This window comes from Cinclus cinclus, chromosome 15, assembly GCF_963662255.1.
Source record: "Cinclus cinclus chromosome 15, bCinCin1.1, whole genome shotgun sequence".
In the NCBI taxonomy this organism is placed as follows: Eukaryota; Metazoa; Chordata; class Aves; order Passeriformes; family Cinclidae; genus Cinclus; species Cinclus cinclus.
This window is the reverse complement of record NC_085060.1, coordinates 15,377,179-15,402,051: the sequence shown is the minus strand read 5'-3', so window position 1 is coordinate 15,402,051 and position 24,873 is coordinate 15,377,179. Positions and strand designations below refer to the sequence as shown.

Below are 24,873 nucleotides of genomic sequence, written 5' to 3'. Positions count from 1 at the left end.
ACCAATCCATCCATCAGCCAATGCTGAGAGCAGGGAATGGCATTGATTACCAATCCATCCATCAGTCAATACTGAGAGCAGGGAATGGCATTGATTACCAATCCATCCATCAGCCAATGCTGAGAGCAGGGAATGGCATTGATTACCAATCCATCCATCAGCCAATGCTGAGAGTAGGGAATGGCATTGATTACCAATCCATCCATCAGCCAATGCTGAGAGCAGGGAATGGCATTGATTACCAATCCATCCATCAGCCAATGCTGAGAGTAGGGAATGGCATTGATTACCAATCCATCCATCAGCCAATGCTGAGAGCAGGGAATGGCATTGATTACCAATCAATCCATCAGTCAATGCTGAGAGCAGGGAATGGCATTGATTACCAATCCATCCATCAGTCAATACTGACAGCAGGGAATGGCATTGATTACCAATCCATCCATCAGCCAATGCTGAGAGCAGGGAATGGCATTGATCACCAATCAGCCAACACTGGACCCAGTGGTTCCCAGTCTCACTGGGCTATTCCCAGCACAGCTTTCACCTTTTGCCCACTGCTGGTTTTTCACTCCAGCCTTTCTCTGCCCAGCACCAGCCTCCTTCCAGCCCCTCAGCTGCCTGATGTCCAACTGAGCTCTGCTGAGCCCTGGGCAGACCTCACCTCCTGCCCCTGACTCCTTCTGCCCCACAGCAAACTGGATTTTACCCCCACACTTCACGTGGATGATGTGAAGAACCAACCTCCAGAGCCACTTTCTCCTTTTCATGGAAACTTCTGGAATTCTGGCAGCCCAGGAACACACATGGAACAGAAATATTCCTGGAATTCGGCGTGACTGTGACAAATTCTTTGGCTTTAAATTGTGCATGAGAGGTAAGCAGGAGCATGCAGCAAACACCACCATTCATATTTGACTTCAGCTGACGTTAATCAGAACAGCAACGTCCTGGTTCTTTCTCTTTTTAGCTGCTTCCCTGACTTGGATGAGGCTGAGCTAATTAAACACTGGCTCTGAGGTCAATTATCCCTTCAAAAGGAATGAAAAATCAATTTGCTGAAACACCAGAAGTTAAAGGTCTTTGAAGCTGGTTTATCTGCACATGTGATTACACTTCCAGCAAAACCAAAAAAAAGCAACTTCTTATGGTGGTGTTACAGCAAAAAGTTTTGATAGTCAAAAATAAAAAGAATTCTAGTGGCTGGCAATTTAGTAACTCTTCCTGTGAATTTCAATTGTAAATATATCAATATTTCCCCTACAAACTGCATTATATTTCTAAAATTAATTAGAATTACAGTAAAAATGTGGATTAATTACAGCATGAGTAATTCAATCTGTGAACATAATCTATCCAACATAATCAAGATGGATCAGTTGTAATTTTCAGGACCCAAGATACACATAGAGCTATTTTTAGACTTCTAAATGCTGCCAACGGTGACAATACGAACAAACAAATTTCAAGTTTAATTTACATCAGAATTGTCTTCCCAAATTGTGACATACAAATCATCTGGCTTTCCATGGGTTCCACATAAATACTACTCAAATGTATGTAAATCAATTAAAATATCCCACATGGAGCTCACCCATATGGGCCAGCAGAGCCCTGGCACTTGCCAGCCAGGATTTCCAATCTCACAGAGCCCATTTTATGTTCCTTGGGCATCAGCAATCCCTAATTTCAATATCAGCTGTATAAAATCTAAACTTGTCACTTGCCCAGCTCTGAGCTTTGAACAGACCCACGGCTGGATGGGAACAGTGTGACTGAAAGACAAGATAAAAACCAGAAGGGTCACATTATGAAATCTGTCACAGTAATTAGATGGCAGCAGTTGAAGTCGATTTAATTTTCTCAAATTTATAATTATGAACTGCACGTTAAGGATGTTTACAAGGAGGAGGTTTAGAAGCTGTGCTGCTGTTCCTGTCACACTCTTTAGTGTCCCTGGGATCTTTCACACAGATCTTTGAGCTGCAAAACTCTCTGTGATTTTGGTTCAGGTTTTTTAATACCTCTGGGGCTACAATGAAAATGATAATTGATCCCTTCTGTATATTTACTACAAATGATAGAAAACAAAATATCACGTACTTAATAGAAAAGAAACCCCTTGTGCCAGAGAGAAAATGTGCGAATGTTGCTAGAAAGGAGTATTTGAGGAATCACTGAGGGCAGAAGGTTGAGAATTTCCTTTATCATAGTGTTAGTTATTAATAATTTCAACACAGCTGCTTTTCTATGACTGTTTTCAAGAGCTCTAAGTCTTTACAAAGGTAATATGGTACATATATGCATAAAAAAAAGAAAAAAATATTAATAAAAAGTGGCTAGGTTAAAGCAAGCTTACATATTACAAAATGCACTGTAGATACACAGAAAATAATTGTAAGCATGATGAAAGTATTTTAAAATAAAGAATCCTACATTTTCTGTTGTTCCTGTGATGACATGTAGTCCATCATATGTTGATTTGATATACATTCCCTGGGAAAAAAAGAAGAGCAAAAAGGGTAATTAATATTTGTAGGAAACAAATACAGGACATTTGCATAATGATTAAGATAATAGGTTTGGTCTAAGGACCATAATATTTAAACAGACTGGGAGGAACTGTGGTCAATTAACATTTGCAAATTTAAGTTTAACAAATCTGCATCAAGACTACTATAAATAGCAGATTTTTCTCACTTTATACATTTTTTTATTCTGAAGTTTGGGAACAGAGTTCAACAGCGAGGATCAAAAATTTGTGCCTATTCAGTATCTGAAATGTTTAACAATCTTGTTTTATTACAATTGACAGAAGTATTGAAATCAAAAGCATGAGCAGGAGTAGTTTTTAAACTTAAATTCCCCATTTTCAAAGGGTTCCTGATTCAGTAGAAATGAAGCCAGAGCCTAACTCAGAAAAGACAGGAGCCAGTGCTCATTTTGCTAATTTATGGGGGAAATGAGCTTAGTGAACTAACAGGAGCTTTGTAATTAGCCCATCAAGAATTCTGCTTCCAGGAGACGGCTGACAAGATCGGGAGAGACACCCAGAGCAGGGATCTGTGCAGCTGAGCACTCTCAGAGCCCCAAATGTCAGGGAGGCTCAGTGGCTCTTGTGCTTCCCTCTCAGGAGCCAGGTCAGAGCTGCCCATCTCTGCACACAGCACGGTTATCCATCACAGTTTGAAATCTAATTAATCTAATTGCTGAATTGTGCTGCTCATTTATTATTCTTCCAATAGTTCTGCATCACCTTGTGCTGTCAGCTCCAAAGTTTAGGGCCCCCAGCAAAAACCAAGAACATTTTGTTCAGAGAAAGCAATTTCCAGATTCCTCAATGCTAATGGTGGTCTTCAGGCAAGGTGGGGCACTCAAACACCACCTCCCAACCCCTTGAGAAAAACCCAAAACTTAAGAGTCCTATGAAGTTAAGGTGATATTGCTCTCCTCAAGTGCCTGAACTGGAAGGTTAAGAAGGGATGGAGCCAAACTCTTCCTGACAGGGAAGATGAGAAGCAAGAGACAAGTTGGAACTCTGGCAAGGAGAGTTCTTTGTTTTCTTTCAGTTTTACCATCAGGAAAATAAAACACTGGAAGAGGCTGGCAAAGCTCTGGAATCTCCGATTTGGAGATGATCAAGTTGTGACTGGAGTAAATTCCTCCAGCTGGGTCTCTTGGTTTTTTTCATGAGAAAATGTAACTTCTACCTTAATGTAAACTAATGCCATTTCAGCAAGCTTTAAATTTACTGAAATCTTAAAAATAAAGATTGTCCAAACCTGATTGCTCTCTGGTTGCTTAACTCTGTTGCACAGAAAACTCTGTTTTAGATTTTACTCCCTGTCTCAGTCATTCTTTTAAATTAGTCTGCTTTACAAATGACTTGGTATAAACCAAAGATCCAAATCAAATCTTGACAGTCTTGAAATCAGCTTCATAAAACAAGGATTAGTTGGAAGAAAGAAGCTGCTGGTGAACCTTCCAGAATCTCCTTCTTTAGAGCTGTTTAATTTTATTAGTGATTGCTGTTCTGTTGTCTCAGTGGTCCCTTCAGCAGCTAAAGACAAAGTTCTCTTTGCCATCTCCAAGACACAAACAGGAGCACTGGATCCTGGAAAACGGGAGGCTCCCATGGACAATGGGATGGTGAATCTCCATTAAAAATCTGGAGCAGACATTTTGTCCATCTAGTGTGAGTTATGCTGAATTTCCACGGTGAACTTTTCACAAGAACATTACACAACATTCCTGCTCTTTTAGCACTTGGTGAACTTCAGGAACACATTTCCAGCCACACTTTTATATCAAATTTAATATCACAGTCCTAACATCCTACTTGCTTTGACGAGATTCATTCCCCGCTCAAAACCCAACAGATTAAAATCTTTAAGGCCACAAGAGGACACAGTGCTAAACTTTTCACTGAATTTTACCACCTATTTCTTTCTAAAGTTCTTAGACTCTTGTTAATCTCTGTGTATTTTTGGAAAAATTCAAATTATAATTTTATCTCAACAGATGCCATCGGAGAGACATAAAACCTGAGCAATCACACAGAATTACCCTACATTTTGCTATCTGCTCTTTCATCCTTGTTATTAAAATTTAAGAAAATATAAAAAACCAAACAATGTCAGTGAATGACTCATGACTTCAAATTATCCTGCATAGAGCTTTCATCTTTGTTTTCCCAAAAGAAAAACAATGAGCTTGTTTTATATTGACCACTGCAGGAGCAGAGCATCCCTCTTATATATCTCTTACCTGAAAAGCTGGAAAGATTTTATGTAAAAAATGAGAAAAGTTTTTATATTAATTTTTTACTTCATATGGCTCATGTTAGGCAGTGATACCCAGAGAGTTGTTTGGTGCCCTGGGAGTGCCCAGGTACATGCACAGGTTTGGCCAATGTGTCAGAGTGGCACCTACCTCTGACATGTGAGTCCTGCTCTGGAGGCTTCTCCTACTTCTTTCCTTGCAGTTTCCATTCTCCTCCCAGCTTTGTGTGTGTGTTCGTCCTGCTCTGCAGACTCAGCAATGTCCATTCCTGTCCTCCCAGGTCTTTCCTACCATCCTTCCCTATCACACCCTACTCTGCTCTGTCCATCCCTGACTCAGTGCCCAACCTGTTCCTTCTGTTCCCTTACCAGTTTCCTGCCCTTAGAACCAAAATATCACTGGAGTCCTTTTTCAAAATGATTAATCTTTTTTTTGTTTGTTGTTGGATTTTTTTTTTTCTCGCCCAGGAATGGGGTTTTAGTCTCTCTGGTTTATTCTTGAATGTCAGCAATGATCTCAGAGAATAACAACAAGCTGAACCCCTTATCTCGAGATAAGGCAAAAGTCAAGGATTCTCACTCTGTGAATATGGCTCAGACTGGTGAGCATTTAGAAATAAATAGTTGCTCTTTAATAACTGATGTGTCAGACGAAAACTCTGAAGAATAACACTGACCTATGTTAGAGAACAAGGAAAAGTTTCTCGGGCATCAAATCAAGAAACATGGCTGCTTCTGAGTAAGTGCCACTGTCCCCTAGAGACAAAGTGAATTAAAGGTTTTTAATTAAAATCTGACCTTTGAAAACATATGGGACAGCATCAGCCATTTAAAATCACATTTTGAAGACTTCTTCCCCAGAAAACAGCATATCCAGTTGTCAGGGGAATTTCCTTAAAAATTTTTGTTGCAGAATCATCTGGTTAATTAACCAGGATAGAATGACAGCAGTGTGTTTTTAAGTGTCAACAATTATTCCAGCACAGGGAAGCAATGAGAGCAAAGATGCAGATTTTTGCAAAGCTACAAATGACCAGGGAACTATTACACCCCTTGACATTTTGCCCCACAAGAAAAGGTTCTTTAATATTATTTCACCCATCAAAGTGAAATCAAAAGTGCTTTTAAACAAATGCCATGATAGTGCTTTGAGAAGGTGACAGAATTTTTTGTTTAAATTTCATACCATTAAAAAGTCCCTCTCAAATTTTTTTTTCTGCCTCACATGTTGCAGTCCTTTGCCCAAGTTTAAACACCTCACTTTCCTTTCTGCAAGACAACTTCCACTTCTCAAAATACTTAAGATAGTTACTTCTTTTATTCTTCTGTATAAGCAGATTTGATTTTGTTGTGGCTTTTGGGCTATGAGTACCTTTATATGTCAAGCGTGATGGAAATTTGTCAAGTTTCTGTAAGCTTTTAAAAATAATTCTAAATAATTAGATGAACACCCTGACAGTTTTAGGCCAGGCATATTCCCACAAAAAAGCTGCCTTCATATTTTACTTTTTCTTCTTGCCTCCCTTGCAATTCCTTTCTTGTGAAAATGGGAAAGATTGGCTTCCATCACCTTAAATTACAAATGCCACAGAAAGAGAAGCACTATTTGAAAGGGTAGCTGGACACTGGATAGATGAATAATCCTCCATAAAGGAGGTTCTGTGCATGTGACAGCTTGGCTCTTTGTTCAGCTTTTTTGTTTTTCCAACATTACACAGCTGGCTTCATAAAAAATTTTATTCCCACAATCTTTGCTTTCTTAAATTCTTAGAATGAAAAAGTTCCCTCTGCAGAAAAATCAAGAAGGCTCTGGATATTAGCAATGCACATCTTAATTAAAGTGTGTCAGATCACAGTGTTTCTATCAGCAGGGGGAAGTTCAGACAACAGAGAGAAAAAGAAGAAAAAAAGTGAAAGGAAGGGGGATAAAAGTCCTCCTTTATTCCAGAAGGAAAGAAGAAAACATTCCACAGACATCAGAAGATACAAACCCAAACAATAAAACCCCAACTGCCTCCCTGTTTAGAATCTCCTGCTTAAGAGGAACCATTAATCTCATCAAATAAGATTAAAACTGCATTTTACACAGAAGTATCTTTGGATATATGAGCTGGACATCAAGTTCAGAAGATTAAAAAAAAAAAAGTATCATTTGAAATAATACTGGCTGTAATAATCTCTCACTATGGACAATCCCCAATCATCCAAGAGCAGGAGGGGGGGAAAAAACCCCCAAAACTCAAAAAACATTCTATGATCCCATTCCATATCTCCATATCCAACATCTCCAAGAAAATACTGCCTGCTTATGTGACAGCAAAATTGCTCCAAACCTGGCTCTGGGCATAGAAGGAGATAAATCATAGCAAGGTTTTCCCAGCCTTTCATCAACCTTCATCCCCAAGGATTAGCAGCAAGATCAGGAGCTGCCAACAGCAACACTAACTCCTGGCTCAAGGGCTTATGTGGATCCATCAAGCCAAAAAATTTAAAGTGGGGAGGCAATTTTCTTAAATCACAAAGTTACTTTATTTGATTCGATTTTAAAAAAATTTATTTGTGAGTGTTTGGCCAGAGCTAATGTGATTCTCACAATTTAATACTTTTTTAGTGCAGGAATTTATTTAAAGTTTGTCAAATTGATTGTTTGAGACAAAGGTTTTGCCTTCCAGACATCTTGTTCGTGCTGATTATGCTGTGCACTTCAGATATGAATGGTATTACCATACCCAGTACTACAATTCAGGAGAAAAAGTGCTTTACAATCCTTAAAGTTACTTCAAAATGAAATAGAAAATACATGGAGGGCATTTCAGTACTTGCAACTGAAAAGTCAGTGGCAAAATAAGGAAAGGAGGAACCAGTTTGGCTGATGAAGCTGGGAAAGGAATGGAAGAAAAGAGGGGGAAAAGCATTCTATTCTATTCTATTCTATTCTATTCTATTCTATTCTATTCTATTCTATTCTATTCTATTCTATTCTATTCTATTCTATTCTATTCTATTCTATTCTATTCTATTCTATTCTATTCCTGGAGGCCAACAAATGCCTGCAGAGATCAAGATGCAAACACAGTCCCCAGGACTTGGAACAGAAACCCAAACCCAGTGTTCCCAATGAAAATTCCTTTGTCCAGCAAACTACCAGGAAACCAGAGCACACAGAGTGTCCTGGGAAGGCTGGAGATAAGGCTACTTTTTAATAAAGCTGAATGCAAAAGAAGGTATCTCAGAGAAGAAAAAAAAATCAAAGGGTGACTCTAAAGCTCGTAAAAGTGCAGACAAAAAGTTAGAAAATGCTGGAACTGAAGATGCACATTGCAAAAACTTCGAGTCCCTTGGTGAAAATGCTTTATGATCCAGAATTTATTTACACAATTAAACATAGAGACACTGCCCTGCAGGGGTTTTGACTCCATGCAGCAACTGTGTGGACTCAGACCTGGAAATTAATTCTGTTTATGTGTGAGCTTATGCAATGTCAATAGGATTCCTGGCTCATTTGGGGAAGAAATGAGAAGGCATGAAATAAAAATTTTGGAAATGGAGTTTTGAAAATTTGGGAAGTCTCATAATTTAGTCAGCTGAATATCATTCCAGACAGTTGTATTCTTTCATAAATTGGGGTGATTAAAAACTCTAGACTTTCCTCCAACTGTAAATAATTGTGTTTGCTTTCTAGGTGCCAACCTGGGATGAACCCTGTTCTCAGTAACTCCAAAAATCAGAGCTACACTCAAACCCAAGAGAGCCTGCGTTTGAAATTTATGCTATAAAGGTAACAAATGTTCTGAAAAATTGTACAGTAAGCCGCTCTTGAAAAACACATTTTTGGTGATTTTGACACCAACTGCTGTGCATTAGCTTCCTACCTCTAAAACAAAAATTACAGCATCCTTTTCGCAAGTGTGTTGTGAGGATGAATTAATTAGTGTCTGTGAAGCACTCAGTAAGGCCATATAAAAAATAAATAAAACTCACAATGAAATCAGTAACTCCAGGGGCTGCAGAGCTTAGCTGAAGTGTGGTAAATCAGGCCTCAACCCCTACACTGAATGATAAGGATAAAAATGGAATTCTGAATACTTTCCATTTACTGAATAGTGCTCATTTTTCTCTTGAATGGAGCAGCTATCCTGTGGAAAAAATCTGCTATACAATCATGAGAAAGCCATTTGTAATTCATTACTCTGTTCTATATTTGATTCTGATTAATGTTTTCTTTTCCTTTTCACATGATTTTTCTTTTATTCCCATTTATAGTCCTTTTTCATATTTTCTTCTAAACAGAACACAGTGTCAGCAAAATTGATTACAAGGAACTTTCCAACCTAACACGTTACAGCGCCTTCACAATTAGGCACAGAAAACTCACTTATTCACTGTGATTTCACTTCATCTAAGGGAAAAAAAGGGGGCAAAAAGGGAGAAATTTCCAGGCAATTCTGATTGCAGCGTTTGTCTCATGTCCTCTGTCAGCAATGCCCACTCACTGCTCTTTTGTTGGCTCTTAACTCACGGGCACGCTGTGGATGGAGAAGCACACAGGGGTTCTTCCAGCCAGGATCATTCCAGCTCAGGTCCTGCCTGCCTCAAGTTCTACCAGGAAAAAGGGGGAATGGGAACCACACAAAAGTCAACATCTCAGCCAACAACTCTCACCTTGGCCGCTCCAGAGCTTAAATCACACTCCAACACTTCATGGGCAGTTCTTGCCAAGAGCTCCTGACAGACACCTGCCTCAGCCTGAGCACCAGGAAATCTCAGTTGCCCACAGAAAATGCTGGTTTTGGGGTAGATTCCACTCCAGCAGTCTACCCCCTGTCCTGGGTCCTGAGCCATCCCTGCATGGGAAGCATCGACAACCCCAAGCCCTGCTTATCGTGCTCCATCATCTCTGAGGAAAATGCATCTCTGAGTTCACCTTCTCTGCAGCACTGATAATGAACTTTCCCCTAATTAGACCAGCAGAAATACATCCCATTTCTGCACAGAAAGGAAAGCCATGCAGAGTGCTGGCCTGCAGGGCGTAGTAATCCTAATGCAAGTCAAAAGCCCTGGGACATTCACAGCATATCTCCTGCAAATGTACTGACCTGTATTTCCTGGGTACCCTGCACTAACCCAGAAATCAGACCTAGAGGGGAAACTGGGCCATAAAGGGAACACGTTTGGCCATAAGGATGCAGCAGCACAGCGAGGAAATTGTATCTGTGCTCGGGATTACACACTGGGCTGAGCATCTGCGATCACGGAATTAAAATTAAATGTGGTTTATGCTGTGGTAATGTGCTTTGTTGACTAAATCAGCCTAAGAATAAAGTAAACTTGTGCAGTCTCACAACACCCACTCATGTTATTAAAATATGTCATTCTCAGATTAATATGCATACCTCAGAGTAATTATGCCCTTGTAACTCTGACAGTGTTTGCATATGACGTGTGTTGCTATTCAATGTCAGAACAAAGGGGAAGATGTTGAAATAATACAAAGTGTCTCAACTAACAGAAATTTAAAATCTGTAAATCACGCTGAATTACAAACAGGAAACATGTCACAAGGTGTAGAGTGGCACCCAAATGAATTCTAATTTGTCATTTTGGGGATTTTCTGTGGATAAGCCTCATGGCTGCCAATTTCATTCCTTACTTCCCCCTTTTTTTCCTCCTACATCTGCTTCCTTCAATGCAGAATTCCTGAATTACTCTTCTTGTAGGGAGAAAATAAAAATAAAAGGAATGCTGAGAAGGGAGCTGAAGGCAGTCTAGGAGATTTTGCTGGGAAAATCAGCCAGGCTCTTGAAGAGAGTAAGAACATCCCAGTGCCTACAGGGTCACCTTCCACTCCAGGTCTTATTGGGATCTTAGGTTCCCAAGCACAGTCCTTACGTTCCTACAGCCCACCAACATCAAATGGTTGCAAAGTAAGGCACTGCAGAGGAGAAGCAGAAATCTTTGCCCACCAACCACTAAAATGTCACAAAAATCCATTGTCAAAAGGAGTATCAGTACATTAATATTTAAAAGCTGTAGCCACATAATTCTGCAGAACTTTTCACTGCTGTGACCCACCACTAATGCAGAGCAGCTGAGATGTCCAGAGCCATCCAACCAGGCTGCTCAGTGAGCAACAATTTACAAATAAAAGAGATTTATTCTGTTGCTGATTGTTGGTTGATACTTCTGAACGTTTTATTTGAACTTATCACTAGGGAGGCATATAACTCCATTTATGCAAGTCCAAGACACAGATTTTTGATTAATTAGTTTGAAAGCACATTAATGAAATTAGTTAATTTTATCTGTATGTGTTTGCATTTGGGGATTGTTTCAATACATTCCAAAAACTACAATCTGGTTTTCAAAGGATCATGGATTTAACTACCCATATAGTTACACGTGAAGCCCTAGGTAAAACAGGTTTTAATTTTAAAAAACTCAAAACACTCCTTTTGTTTAGATAAATGTCAATGAAACCATCTTCAGAAATCTGGTTCAGCTTACCAAAAAAATGAGGGCATTACATGAAAATACATTTTGATTTCTTGCTAAATTCAAAAACCAAATCACCCCGAAGAGTTGAGGCTTGTGCTGGGCACTCTAAGAGTTAAACCTGAGACTGCTTTGCTGCTTACCAAGCCCTCACTGGGCATGATGCTGGTGAGATGAACGACCTCGAGATGTGCTGACTGGGACACCAGAGAGTCAGAGGAGAGGGAAATGATGTGGTCACAAATCCCAGACAGGGTTTTACACTGCAAAGAAAAGCAAGTCAATAGAATCCCCAGTATGAAACTGGAACTCCAAGTGAGGAAGTTCTTATTCTAAGAACTAAGAATAAACAGATAATTTTAATTCTTAGCGCTGTAAAAACTACAGGTGTATGGAAGTCAAGAGCAAGTGGTTAAGGGAAGAGAAAATATCCATAAATGTCAGGAAAATGTACATGTATGTATGTACAGTTCTGCTGTAGAAGAATATCTGTATCTCTAATCTGACCTCTCCACATTGTGTACACTTCAAAAACAAAAGAAATCAAATGAACTTTATCCTTGTGATTATAAATACAATGGAAGTTGAGTGAAATATGTAAAAATAAATGTCTTATGCAACTGAATAACCTATTTTGGCTACCACATAATGACATCATCTCTACCAACTGTGATAATTAGGTGAATTCTGCTCTTCAGCTTGGAAAATTTCCTTTGTTACAAATTACCCTGGCAGAGAAGTGCCTTAGTTAACCCATTTCCTGAAGTAAAATTCTTATGCATCTTCGAACACATCCTTTAACTGATGTTCTACATCACAACAACAAGGCAATGATTTTGTTATCCTGCCTTACAGCCAAAGGTCTCAAAATCTTCATGCAAATGCAGAGAAACACCTTCAAAGCAGGAGCCCCATTGCATGGACAGTAGCAGTGAGTCTGACAAATTAAACCCATCTGTCAAAGCAAAGTTTGTGGGTCAGAGGGGAGCTGAGCTGAACTCTCAGACAACATTCACGTGGAAAGATCTATTCCCAAATTTCCGTGTGGTGCTTAAAGCACATTCCTTCAAAAAGTCTATGCCTAAAAATATTTGAACCTGATGTGAAAGAATTCATTTAACAGAATTTCAGGATGGGTTTCCGGTCGAGGCTCTGCTGTGTGCATCTATTTTGCTTTGGGGACTGTACTCTCATTTTTCCTAATTATAGAAAATTCCAGTGAAATCCCTTCAGGGAAGTTTTGTTTCAGGCATTTGCAAAAGCATGAGGCTTTCTAATATCTCATTTGACACTATCCACAGAAGTTAAAGAAATAAAGTTGTCACAATGAATAAGTTAACTGCCTAAATTTATAGGTTGTATTTCCATTCACTGTGCAGTTACTCATCTGGAAATCCAAGGACAGCCTTGGAGCCCTGGCTGTGGCATCTGGAGTTTGTTTCAGCTGCAAGATGCAGAGCATCCCACTGAGGTGTGTGGGACTGCAGCTGAAGGTCACCATTTCCACAAACATTTCAATACATTCGGGGCCAGAACCCCTGAGCAGAATTTGGGCTTCACCTTCTCCCAGCAGAGATGGAGAAACTCAAAAAATCTCTGGTGTGAGTACATTCTTTATCCAGCTTTTAAATCACTGGCAAATCAAGATACTACCATAATTTCCAACTGAAAACCTCTCTATGCCTCAAAATTTGAGAGCATTTGCCCAGATTAGATGCAGACTAAATCCCAGAGAGAACAACACTTTCTACTTTCCACTGTAATGCTTTAACCTTAGAGTTGCCTCATGAAAATACATTTATAATAAAAGTTTTCAATCAACCTGGTCTATGGAAGGTGTCTCTGACACACCTGAACTGTGGGCGAAAAATTGTAAAAAAAAAGAAAAAAAAAATATATATAATATACTGTTATATTATATTATAGTATAGTATATTAGTATTATTATGTATAAATATATATATATGTATATGTGTGTGTGTGTGTGTGTGTGTGTGCGTACACACCCCAAATCCAAGAAGGTATCAGGTGCTTTTAAAAGTTCAATTCATACCCAGGTTTGCAATAATAAGCTTTTTTTTTTTTCTTTTTTTTTTCTTTTTTCTCTTTTTTTTCTTTTTTCCTAAAAGTCATTGTATGCTTTCTAAATTTAACAGCACATCAATGTTTTATGATAGATTTTAATCCCCGCTGGAAGCAGAGTATGTGCAAAAGGCTTTAAAAAAAAAAAAAAGAAGAAAAAACGAGTCAGGCACTTGGGCAGAGTTTGTCAAAAGCTTATCTGAACTTGTAAATCCTTTGAGAGCTCCCTTTCACCACAGGCTTTTACTCTATCTCAGTGTCAGTACAGGTTTTCAGTGCTGGCACCAGGAAAATATAAAGTATTTGGACTTAAAGGCCAATATCTAATCAATAATCTTGAATAAGATTCTTCCACTGGCCTTTGTCATCAGATTTTTTTGAGCTCTGAAGGCACAAAATGCTCAGTCTGACAAGCAGTGATGCACCAGGTCTGTGGATGTGACCAGCCATTCTGGTAGGAATATTAACTGTACAAGTATTGTGCAGCTTCTAAACCTAAACCAATAATTTTGTATTTGTAATGAACTGTAGCCATAACAGAGAACATTGCTGTGAGGAACTTTAATTTTAGCAACTGATACAATTCATCAGAAATTTTGCCAAAGACTTACGAACTTTATTTTCCTACAGCAGCCTTATTTTTGAAAAAAAAAATCATTACCATGTGTGGCGTAAAAATAGAGAATACCAAAGCAGAATTACTTACCACATGAAGAATTTTATTTTCTGTTTCATACACGGTACAATCCTGTGGCAAAACAGAACAAAACCAATTAAATGAATGTCACATTAAATTTCCTAATAAGAAAGGAAAGCAGGGTTTATGCTGCGAACAATCTCTTATATATTCCTGATGAACCTTAAGACTTGTTACTTTTGGAGTTGTCATTTTCCTGTTTCAGCTATCATTTTAATGATCAATCTTACATTCCATAATTTCAGTGCCACCCTTACCTTGGTTTTTGCTTTAGTGCTGTTACAGGGGTTAAAATATGTATTTTCTTTTATGAAACAAACCATACAAATTGCTTTAAGGGATCTACTGCCTCTATTACTTACTAATGTTGGAAAGTTCCCCCAATGTGACCCTCTGGAAATTGGGACACAGCCAATTTGGGGTTTGAACCATCCCCTGCAGCTCTGCCCCGCCTCCTCCTGCCACTCCAAATCTCAGGTTATATTCTGCTAAAACATAAAATACAAAGAAAAATACGGAAAATATCTCTTCCAAGCAGAGTGAGATTAGAACAGGGTCTCCCCAGGTCTTGGTTCCCTCTGAGGGCAGCCCTGGCCAGGGCTCCCTCTCCCATTATTATGTTGGGAAACTGTTAAATCCTTTTCCAAGTGCTATTCCATGTTGGAAAAGGCTTTTTACAGAGCAAGATACGGGATAATTTAAGAAAAACCTGTCTTCTGTATTTAGTCTTTTTCCTTGAATAAGTTTTCAAGTTAAATTTAACTTACTGATAATTCCTGAAAGGTCCCTTCAAGTAATTTAAGATTCCCTCAGTTGGTTGGAGCCTGGTGATGGCAGCAGCAAGGCTGAGGGTTCCATCCCTGTATTGCCTTAAGAGCTGGACTCCGTACGTGGCTCCCTTGGAACTCAGAATATTCTGTGATATCCCTCCAAGCTGCTTAAGATTCCCTCCAGCTCATGAGATTTCCTCTTTTTACTGGATCTTAATGTATTAGCAACAAGATTTAATCGCTTCAGACTCGCACGTAACAATTCCAGCCCCCTCGTTCCCTGTGCCTGAACACTCAGTTTGGGCTGGGACAGGCTCTGGAGGTCTCTGCTCCCCTTTTCCAACAGCCCAAACTGTTCCAGGCTGTTCCCATCCAGCTCCCAAACCTTGTCCCTTAGGTGTCCATTTGAGGACTTTTTCCCTGAGCCCGGCTGAGGCAGCTGCTCCAAACCCTGAGCCCAAGGAACTGCCCCTCCCTCACCTCTGAAGGTCAATATTTATTTTGGAGGATTGCCGCTCCTGTGGAGAAATTAATTTCTAAGTGACTACAGTTTAAAGAATATTGCTACAGAATAAGAAAGTCGGAATCAGAAGATTGGGAGCACCAAGCAACACAGAAGAATTTATATTAACGTTTCATGGTCAAGTATCCCTTTGATGTTTCCTCTGTATTCATACTGTTATTTTCTAGAGCACAAAAAAGAATTCAATTAGTCAGTTTGGCCGGCAATGCCCAAGGCAGTTTTTCCTACAAGTTTTGCACACTTCAAACAGCTCATCCACCATCTCCTTTTAACCCTCCACATACCAAAAGAACAAAATGATCACAGCAGGGCTTCCAGCTTGACTTCAGAGCTAATGTTCCTGTCTAAATTATTCCTTTAATTTCTGTGCTAGAAATACAATATGAACCTCTCTCTGAACAAACTTAATTACTTCAGGTCAAAGAATAGGAGACTTACGTGCAGTAAAACTGAAATTTTACTGTTTTGTAGAGCAGAATTAATGTTAGCTGTACTTATGTTGCACGTTCAAGATAACATTAGCATGAAAAATGTTAATGGCTTTGGGATTCCTTCCAAAATAGATGCATATTGACTTTCTTTTTTAAAAAAATACATCAGACTAGTTTAACTGGGAGGTTAAAAGCACTTGCAGTGTTATATTAAATATTAAGATATGTAGGTCACAATATTCTTCTGATTTATTTTTCACTGATACATAGCAATGCACTTGGGATCTCATTAAAAAAATAATCTTCCAGGACTACCATTTATAGGATGTTGATCTATTTTTCTTAGAAAATAAATAACAGTTACAGTCGTATTCTTTCTACATTCTCCAGTAGCAAGATGACATGATAAAAATATTTGTTCTTAAAATTTAAAATAACCTTTGAATAAGTAGCTGTGTTCTATTTCCCCTCTGTAAAAGGGTAAACCCAGGAATTACAAAGCCAGTCACAGGAGCAGTGTTGCAAACCAGGCAAGAGCTGCACTGCCCTGAACATCCAAAACTGAAAGGTGCAGCACACCTTGGTCTCTGATAAAGTGAAACTGCTCCTCTGCATATTCATAGAGAGAAAAGGTCAGTGGGACTTGTGCTCATCCATAATCTAGTCAAAATTTCAATTTCTAATTCTGAAAGAAGGGAAAAATGCAAGTGCCACACAAATCTGCAGGCACCATAAAGAATGTTTTATGGCAAGTTCCTGAGGATGTTTAACTAACATGTAAAAAGTGTGAAATATTTAATTCATTAACTCAGTCCCATAAAACAGTGAGTTAAGCCAACTACTGAAAAGAAACTGAGACCCCTATAAAGAAACATTTCTCCCCAACAGCACAGGAAAGTTCTTACAGCAGTCTTTGAGTGGTGGATATGACAAAGTGATATTTCAAAATACATTGCTGGCATGCATAAAATGAAATACTTCTGAAATTTGGTTGTTCAAAAGAAAGAGATCGCCCCGGATTTAGGCAAACATACAATGGCAAATGCACAGAACTGATTCATTTCAAAGGTAGAGACTTGATCAGAGTGTATTTTTAGAAAAGAGTGAACAGATGTTCGATGAAATGTTCTTTAGCAAATGCAAGCAAAATAAGATGGAGGGGCTGAAAGCTGAAGTCTGCAAAGTTCAAACTGAAAATAACACCCAGGTTTTGCATGGCAGCTGCTGAATCACAGGACAATTCAGGTGGAAGGGGCCTCTGGAGGTTAGCTGGTCCAACCACCTTCCCAGGGGAGGCTCATCTAAGATTTACACCAGGTACAGAAGTTACTAAGGAACAACAATTCCTAGCAGTTGCAGTGCAAACTAGATGGCTTTAAAAAACCCAGAAAAACCATGCTTCATCCTAAACGTAGTACTTGGCTAAAAATAGGACAAAAAATCCATTATAAGTAAGGTATCTGAATTTATCTCAGTGAGGTTAATAAATCAGTAGTATAGGGGTGAGCAAGCAAAATTTTTGGTTTTTGTTGGAAAGAGTCAGGCTGAGTTGTGCTGACATCCTTTGGTAAGACACAGTTTTTGTTGAGAGAAAGTTTGTTCTTGCTGGTCAATGAGTGTATCAAAAGCATCTACCTCAGATTTAAACATCTTTGACATAATGAGGAAAAATTAGAATCCCAGCTGCCACTAGGACTGGGGAACTCTTCCTACTCAATGAAAAATTAACCAATGGCTGCATTTTATGAACAAAAATCCAAACCTATTCTTCCCCAGTTCCTCCACTTGTCTTTCCCTCAGGGCAGTCTTGGTGCTAAAGCGTGACCAAACCCAAATTTAATTCAGTTATTCTGGTGGATTCCATCTCAGAGCAGGCAGGGGAGTGAGTGCACCTTGAAACTGAGCTGTAACTCAGAGTGCTCAAACAGCTCAATGCCCTGTTCTAATGTGCTTTTTTGCATATTATTATAAACACATTTTGATGGGACACTGCACCTCAAAATCAGGATGTTTCTGCAGCTCTGTGCATGACATAGTTCTTTAACAATAGCTTAGTGAAGGTGATCAAAAGGGTTAAGAAAACTGAGCAGAATAAAGTGCACTTCCAAACTGAAGTGGACAGCTCTAAAACTCCTCTAAAATTAGAGAATGAGGTTGTCTTTCAACCAGCATGAGCAGATGCTGTTTAAAGTTAAATAAGTGGCTATTCATCACAGCATTTGCATGGGATGTCAATAATAATAATAATAATAATAATAATAATAATAATAATAATAATAATAATAATAATACATTGAAATAAATTTGATCTAAGGTTAAGTCACTCAGATCACACAGGACATCTGAGCATGAAGATTCATAAGCACTTTCTATATTAAACTAAGGTTACAGGGTAATGTCCCCTGTTAAGAAAATTCACCTGGAGTGGCAGCTGCAAGTTGTGCACACAAAACGTGTTCAATTTGCACAAAATGTCAAAGACATTCCTCACTTAATGTGCTAAATCTGTACCCTTGACTGCTACTTTCACACTGGCTGAATGAGGTATTTAAAATGTATGTCATTCATAAAACAAGAAGTATCTGAAAGGATCTGAGACCCAGGTTCTTATTAGTTATGCCTTTTAATTCACATTCCAGCCTACAGCTGAGCCTGCAGTTCTGGTGTAGGTGAGACATTTCTGCTTTCACACATTAAGGTCAATTTTCCTCAGATTTTGTGACAGCAAAGTTGTCTCTCTATGACTGATTTGGTTTTATCTGCTCTTTCTGGTGCTAAGTTTAATATAACATAAAAAGATCTTAATAGACAACCATCAAACAAGCCAGATGTGACAATAAGATAAAGAAAAGACAGAACTTTATTTGTAACCTGTAGAACTAACCAAGCATTTTTCATCTTGGAATGACTTGGAGTTTATGCTAAAAGATTGTTTTTAAGTTGTCAAAAGGAGGACAGCTTTGGGACTGGAGCTAAAGAACTGGAAAAAATAAAGAACCAAACTTCTGCTGGCATTGGAGAAGAGAATTCGATCTGCCAAAAGCTGGGACATGAACGACAGAAGTGGAGACAGCAATTCAAAATTACTCTATTTTCACCTGGACCACAGAGAAAAATCAAACTCACACAGACAAAGTGCAATATCAGCTGAAGGACAGAATCAGAATTTGGACATTTTTATACTGTAGAGAAGTTCATTTTGCTTAGTCTGTAAATCAAAAATAGCCTAGTGCTATAAGCACCTTGTAAGAGAAAGCTTAATAAAGAAACATAAATAATTAAATGCCGACACAGGAATTTCTAAACTAAGAAAAGAGAAAAAAAGGTCTTTGTTTTCTGCCGTAAAAATGCATAAAGGACAAGATTTCCAGGAGGAATAAAGCTGAATATTATAAATTAAGGATAATAGTGTAAAACACAATGACATGTTTATCAGCCTTGGCTCGTTTGCTCCAAGAACTGAAATAAAATTCAAGTGGAGCGGGGGGGAAGAAAGTTTTCAGAACTACTACTCCATTACTGCTCCAAAAAGCATTTGAAATGGAGTTCTGAGATTGCTCTGCTGGGAGGGTGCCTGGAAATCTGTGGCAGCACAGGACAGGGGCAGGCAGGGGAGTTCTCTGCACGGGACACAGGTCCAGCCTAAAGTCCCTACAAAACTGGAGCCTAAGCTAAGCTTTCTGCTTGCTTTCCCTCCTTCACCCTCTCATCTTCCTCCTTTTCTTCACTCCAAGACAGCCCTGCAAGTTCTCTGACCTCTCTATATATTCCAGTAACACTCATCAGTGTTTTCTCAGCTCACAAGGGGAGTGGCTCATTGTAAATATTTGTAAAACTAATTTACCCTCAGTCTTTAAGTACCTGTGTGTAACTTCTTGTCTCACTACAGGGACAGCCACTGTCAGAGACTGTTACTATTATATTAATCATATTAACTATACTTATTATATTCTATTTATTCTATTTATTATATTATATGGTTATAGGGGTCACAGCTCCAAGCCTGAGTTCAAGGAGGGATAGGACGATGCTCTCAGACACAGGGTGGGATTTTTGGTGTGTCTGTGCAGGGCCAGGAATTGGACTTGATTCTGGTGGGTCCCTTCCAACCCAAGATATTCTATGATTCCATATATATAGAACTCTATATCTATATCTATATCTATATCTATATCTATATCTATATCTATATCTATATCATCTATATCTATATCTATATCTATATATCTATATCTATATATCTAGATATATATAGATATATAGATATAGATAGAGATAGATAGATATGATATAGATAGAGATAGAGATAGATATAGATATATAAAGCTATATAGATATAGATATAGATATAGATATAGATATAGATACAGATACAGATATAGATATAGATATAGATATAGATATAACTAAAGACCAGATAAATTATTTTAATGTACTAGTGGAGTGTACCATATCACAATTAACTAATGAGTGTCAGTGGTGATAACACTGCTGCCATTACCTGTTCTGTAGTTACTTTGTTTAATGTTAAGAATATTTCATGAGTATTTCATCCCTAAAAAAATTTGGCTCTCCTTTCAGTGAAGAAGCCACAGTGCAGGTTCTGGATATATTTGTATGTATTATATCCCTGAATCATTTGGGATTATTCATATTTTAATCTGGAATAACCTGCTAGCAGTAGTTAAACTGTTTCCCACGGTGGCTTTGTTCTTTTGTGTAACACTTGCATGGTGAAAAATCACCTGACATGAACTTGTTCACTCAAGAGCAAAGTGGATTATTTTTAACTTCTCACCATCCTTCAGTCAGTCCAGGAGGATCACCAAAGACCAAAAATCTTCCTGTGAGCCGCAAAAATTGAGATTATGGGAAAAACAGGGAGGTGATGCTGTAACAACTTTTCTGGTGATGTAAAAGCTGTAGTTATTTTTCCTTTTGCAGTTTTTAAGCAGTGATGTGGAAGGACTCGGAGCAGAGAGCCACTCCTACCTGTTGCACAATGGTCGTTAGTTCCAGGCACAGTTGAACAATGTTGTTTTTCAGCAGTGAATATTCTGTCACGCTGACAAACGGAGACCTGGGACAAGGGAAGGACAGGTTTATGGAGCATTAGGGACCACAGTTTACACCACAGGCACAAAAATGCAATACACAGATCAGTTCTACAGCACAGAAATGCCAAATCATGGCAATCTCCAGCAGCAAGTTCACAACTTTTGTAATATTTGAAACAAGAAAAAAAATGCAGGCAGGACGTAAACTGAATTTTGGCCAGAATATCAGAAGTCCTGATTCTTACGGAGAGTAGAAATAGGAGCTTTCAAATAACCATAAACAGCTCAGATTTTCTATGTACTGCATTAAAAAGATGGCATTTCTGGTATGCCATCACTCCTCAGCAGCAACCAGCACCTTAATTCAGTAATGCTTACTTAGTCACAGCTTCCTGCACACTCAGATTTTCTTCAGGCTTTCCAAACTCTGGCTGAATCTGACCCCGTCTGAATTTATAAGAACTGACAAGGTCATAGCCTGAGAGAATATGACTGCTGGCATTAGGTTAGGAAGATGTCACCAGGATTATACAAATCCTGTAAAGGAGGGTGATTCACTCTCACTGTGATTTCTAAGGTACCATTTATACATTCCAGAGCATTCTGATTCCAGATAAAGATATCCACTGCTATAACTACAAAACAAAACAAGCCAATGTTGGTTTTTTTCCAAAACAAGAAAAATGTTGGTTTGTGATTTGGTTTCTCTCTTGCCACAGTCACAGAGATACTTTTAATCAAATTCTCAGCTCATGAATGTAACACACCAGTGGCTGGTTGAGCATTAACCATCACACCTGTACCTAACACATCCAGCCTACTCAAAAACAGTAAATTTTCAGACTAAGCAAGTACTATAATTTACTTGAAATATTCTTAATTGATCTGCTCAACTCCAGCTTTTCTGTGTCTTTTTGATGGCTGAAAGCTCAAACTCCATAAGCTTTCCTTCCTTGCCCTTCATTCTGAAATTTTTGATGATGTTACCAGTTGTGGCAGTGAAAATAGCACAGAAATATTCATTTCACACAAAATCCAGTTAAAAGAATCTCAAAAGGTATCTAGAGCAAATTTTAACACTCTCCTGACAGAGAAGGGTACTAAATTTCACTTCCAATATTTCACTAATTTCTAAAAAAATTAAAGCTAGAATTTCAGACCTACCATTTTAATATTAGAATTAAAAGAGTACATGAGACAAAGAGACAACAAATACAGAACTCCCCAAAGAATTATTCTCAGGCACAAGGGATTGAGGAACAGTTAATTACCTGTCCAGCCAGGCGAGTAAGTTCTTGGCAGCACCAATCAGGTCAACTACAGAGGTAAGAAAATCATTTGGCAGTCGTCTGGAGGCCCTGCCATCGTAATGGCCACTCCTCCTCCTACCCGTTATGAAGTTCTGCAGGTTTTTGGCTGAGGCGTTCAGCTTGTGAGACAAAGTCCTCAGGTTTTCAGTCTCCAAACCATAATTCTGAGGGAAAGAAGAGTGGTAGAGCGTGTGGTCAGCTACACAAACCAAGCTGTGAGCAGAAACATCCTGGATGGCCCTGGCTGAGAGAGTGGTTTTGGTACCTGGGTTGGGATGAAACAGGAATATTTGGGTTGGGATGGAACAGGAATATTTGGGTTGGGATGAAATAGGAATATTTGATTGGGATGAAACAGGATGATTTGTTTGGGATGAAACAGGAATATCTGGTTGGGATGAAACAGGAATATTGGGTTGGGATGAAACAGGATGATTTGGTTGGGATGGAACAGGATGATTTGGATTGGGATGGAACAGGATGATTTGGATTGGGATGGAACAGGAATATTTGGGTTGGGATGAAATAGGATGATTTGATTGGGATGAAACAGGAATATCTGGTTGGGATGAAACAGGAATATTGGGTTGGGATGAAACAGGATGGTTTGGTTGGGAGGAAACAGGATGGTTTGGTTGGGATGAAACAGGAATATTGGGTTGGGATGGAACAGGAATATCTGGTTGGGATGAAACAGGAATATTTGGCTGGGGACACAGGGCAGGCACCCAGTTTGGGACACAGCCTCACAGCCCAGCACAGCTCACGTGGGCTCAGCCACGTCCCAGGGAAAGGCAGGAGGGATCCCATGTGCTGAGTCCCATTCTCAGGGTGTGCAGCTGAGGGAGTGCACTGTCCCCTCTGTGTGCCACCCCTCTGCTGGGGTGTCTGTCACCCCTGCCTGGAGCTGTCCCACTGCACTGCATCCCTTCACCCTCACCCCTGCCCTGTGAACCAGGAATGGCCCATTATCTTCCCCTTAAATGAAGGGATGGGACTTCAATTGTGCCAAAAGTTGACTAATTGCTCCAAAATGCATCAGCCTCCAGGTCATGAGATTTAGAGAAGCAAGAATTCAGCCATAGCCAAAGTAGTCACGGGTTTCTTCATCACAATATAACATTTTAATCCAATAGAAAGTTGCTATGAAGTTTATTTTGTTTTCCCACCCCTATCACCTTTACTTAATTCTGCCACATTGCATATGCTTTTATCCAATAAGCTGTTGTCACATGTACACACTTGTGTTAATCTTTTACAACACCTAAACTCTTAGCTTACCCTATACAACTGCATCACCACACTATAAAACCCTTTACCATCTTACCTAATACAGTTTCTTACTTAAGGCATATTCTTACTTACAACTATAGAAACATAAACCTATAATTTTTCTACTTAATATCTGTATGATTCTATTTTTATATCAATCCAAGCTTTTTCCAAGGCTGCAAACCAAACCTTTCAGTGTCTGTGGAAGTTTCTATCTTTCTGTTTCCCACAGTGGTGCATAGCCTTGCTCAGGGGCTTCCACAGGGGCAGCCTCTGCTGAGAGCAGCTGTGCTGCTCCTGCTCTGCTCAGAAGAACATGTAGGAGCAGCTGCTCCAGGCTCAGAGACTCCAGCCAGTGACAGGGTTTTGTATTTAAGAGTTCTGAGTGGATTTTTGTCCATTGTTCTATTTCTGACGGTGGGAGAAGGGTTGAATCTAAAGGTTTCCAAACACAAGTTCCCTTTACCCTTTATCCTTCAATCATGTCTCAGTCCTTTTATCACCAGAACCAATTCCCCACTTAGGCCCAGATAAAAAGCACAAAGATGGTTTAAATCCATTAAATAATTCAAATTCACACAGAAAATCTCAAACATGCTGAATTGAGCCCAGATTTCTTGCAGCCCCCACTGGATGTAGGACATGAAAGAATTCAAAGAGCATTTAAACAAAATCAACTCTCAGAGTCTGAATTGATTGTCCTCTGTTAATTTCAACTATGCTAATATTACAGAGGACAACTAATCATAAATATTACACATTAATATTTTTTCACAAACTTCTCCCTCAAAGCAGAAAATAAAGAATTGAAAAGAATACACTTCTTGACAGATGCTAACATGGCTATTAGTACAAGAGATAATAATTTTCAACTCCCGAAAAGGGAAATATACTGACCAATAACAAGATGATAAGCAGGGGTTGTATGGAAAGCAAACAAAGCACAAACAAACACTTGGTGAAGTGGTTTGGACCTCTGACAGCTGGCACGGGGGACAGTGCCTTTCCTGCCAGCCATTCTCCCTGTCAAAGTTCACCCTGAGAAATAAATCAAAGCCTTCCCTCCAGCTTGGAGGGAAAACTCTGAGAAATGAAACACTTTGCTGACAGCTAAAGCTTAGATTCAAATACCAGGGAGAAAATTTATTTGATCATCAGCCCTTTATTACAGCTAAAACATCATGGTAGGGGCCGGACCATCCAGTTCAAAACTAAATTGTTACTGATGAGAAAAAACTCTCTCCAACATTTTTTTCCCCAGAACAAATAGAGCACAGTTAGGAACAGCGTGACCAAAGAAATTCATTCCCTTCTGGAAAAGTTTGAAGAGCAAGCTGTATGTGACATTAGTGTGTCACGTGTTTAGTATCACATCTAATCTTTCTTTTATTAAAGCACTGAAGGAATTCCCTCCCCTACTCTGTTTTGCTCTCGACTTCCACTCATGCCAAGATGATG

General features: G+C 39.0%; 1 protein-coding gene across 1 annotated transcript in view; it reads right to left on the bottom strand.

The window, feature by feature from the left end:
• The window catches only part of LOC134050261 (connector enhancer of kinase suppressor of ras 2-like), a 163,709-nt gene that overhangs the window by 62,084 nt on the left and 76,752 nt on the right, over nucleotides 1–24,873 (bottom strand). Inside the window, exons 3-7 of the mRNA XM_062503218.1 lie at nucleotides 22,105–22,307; nucleotides 20,769–20,856; nucleotides 14,062–14,103; nucleotides 11,417–11,536; nucleotides 2,437–2,496 (exon numbers count right to left, since the gene is read on the bottom strand). Coding sequence (XP_062359202.1) covers nucleotides 2,437–2,496; nucleotides 11,417–11,536; nucleotides 14,062–14,103; nucleotides 20,769–20,856; nucleotides 22,105–22,307 — 513 coding nt within the window. The remainder of the gene's footprint in view (nucleotides 1–2,436; nucleotides 2,497–11,416; nucleotides 11,537–14,061; nucleotides 14,104–20,768; nucleotides 20,857–22,104; nucleotides 22,308–24,873) is intronic.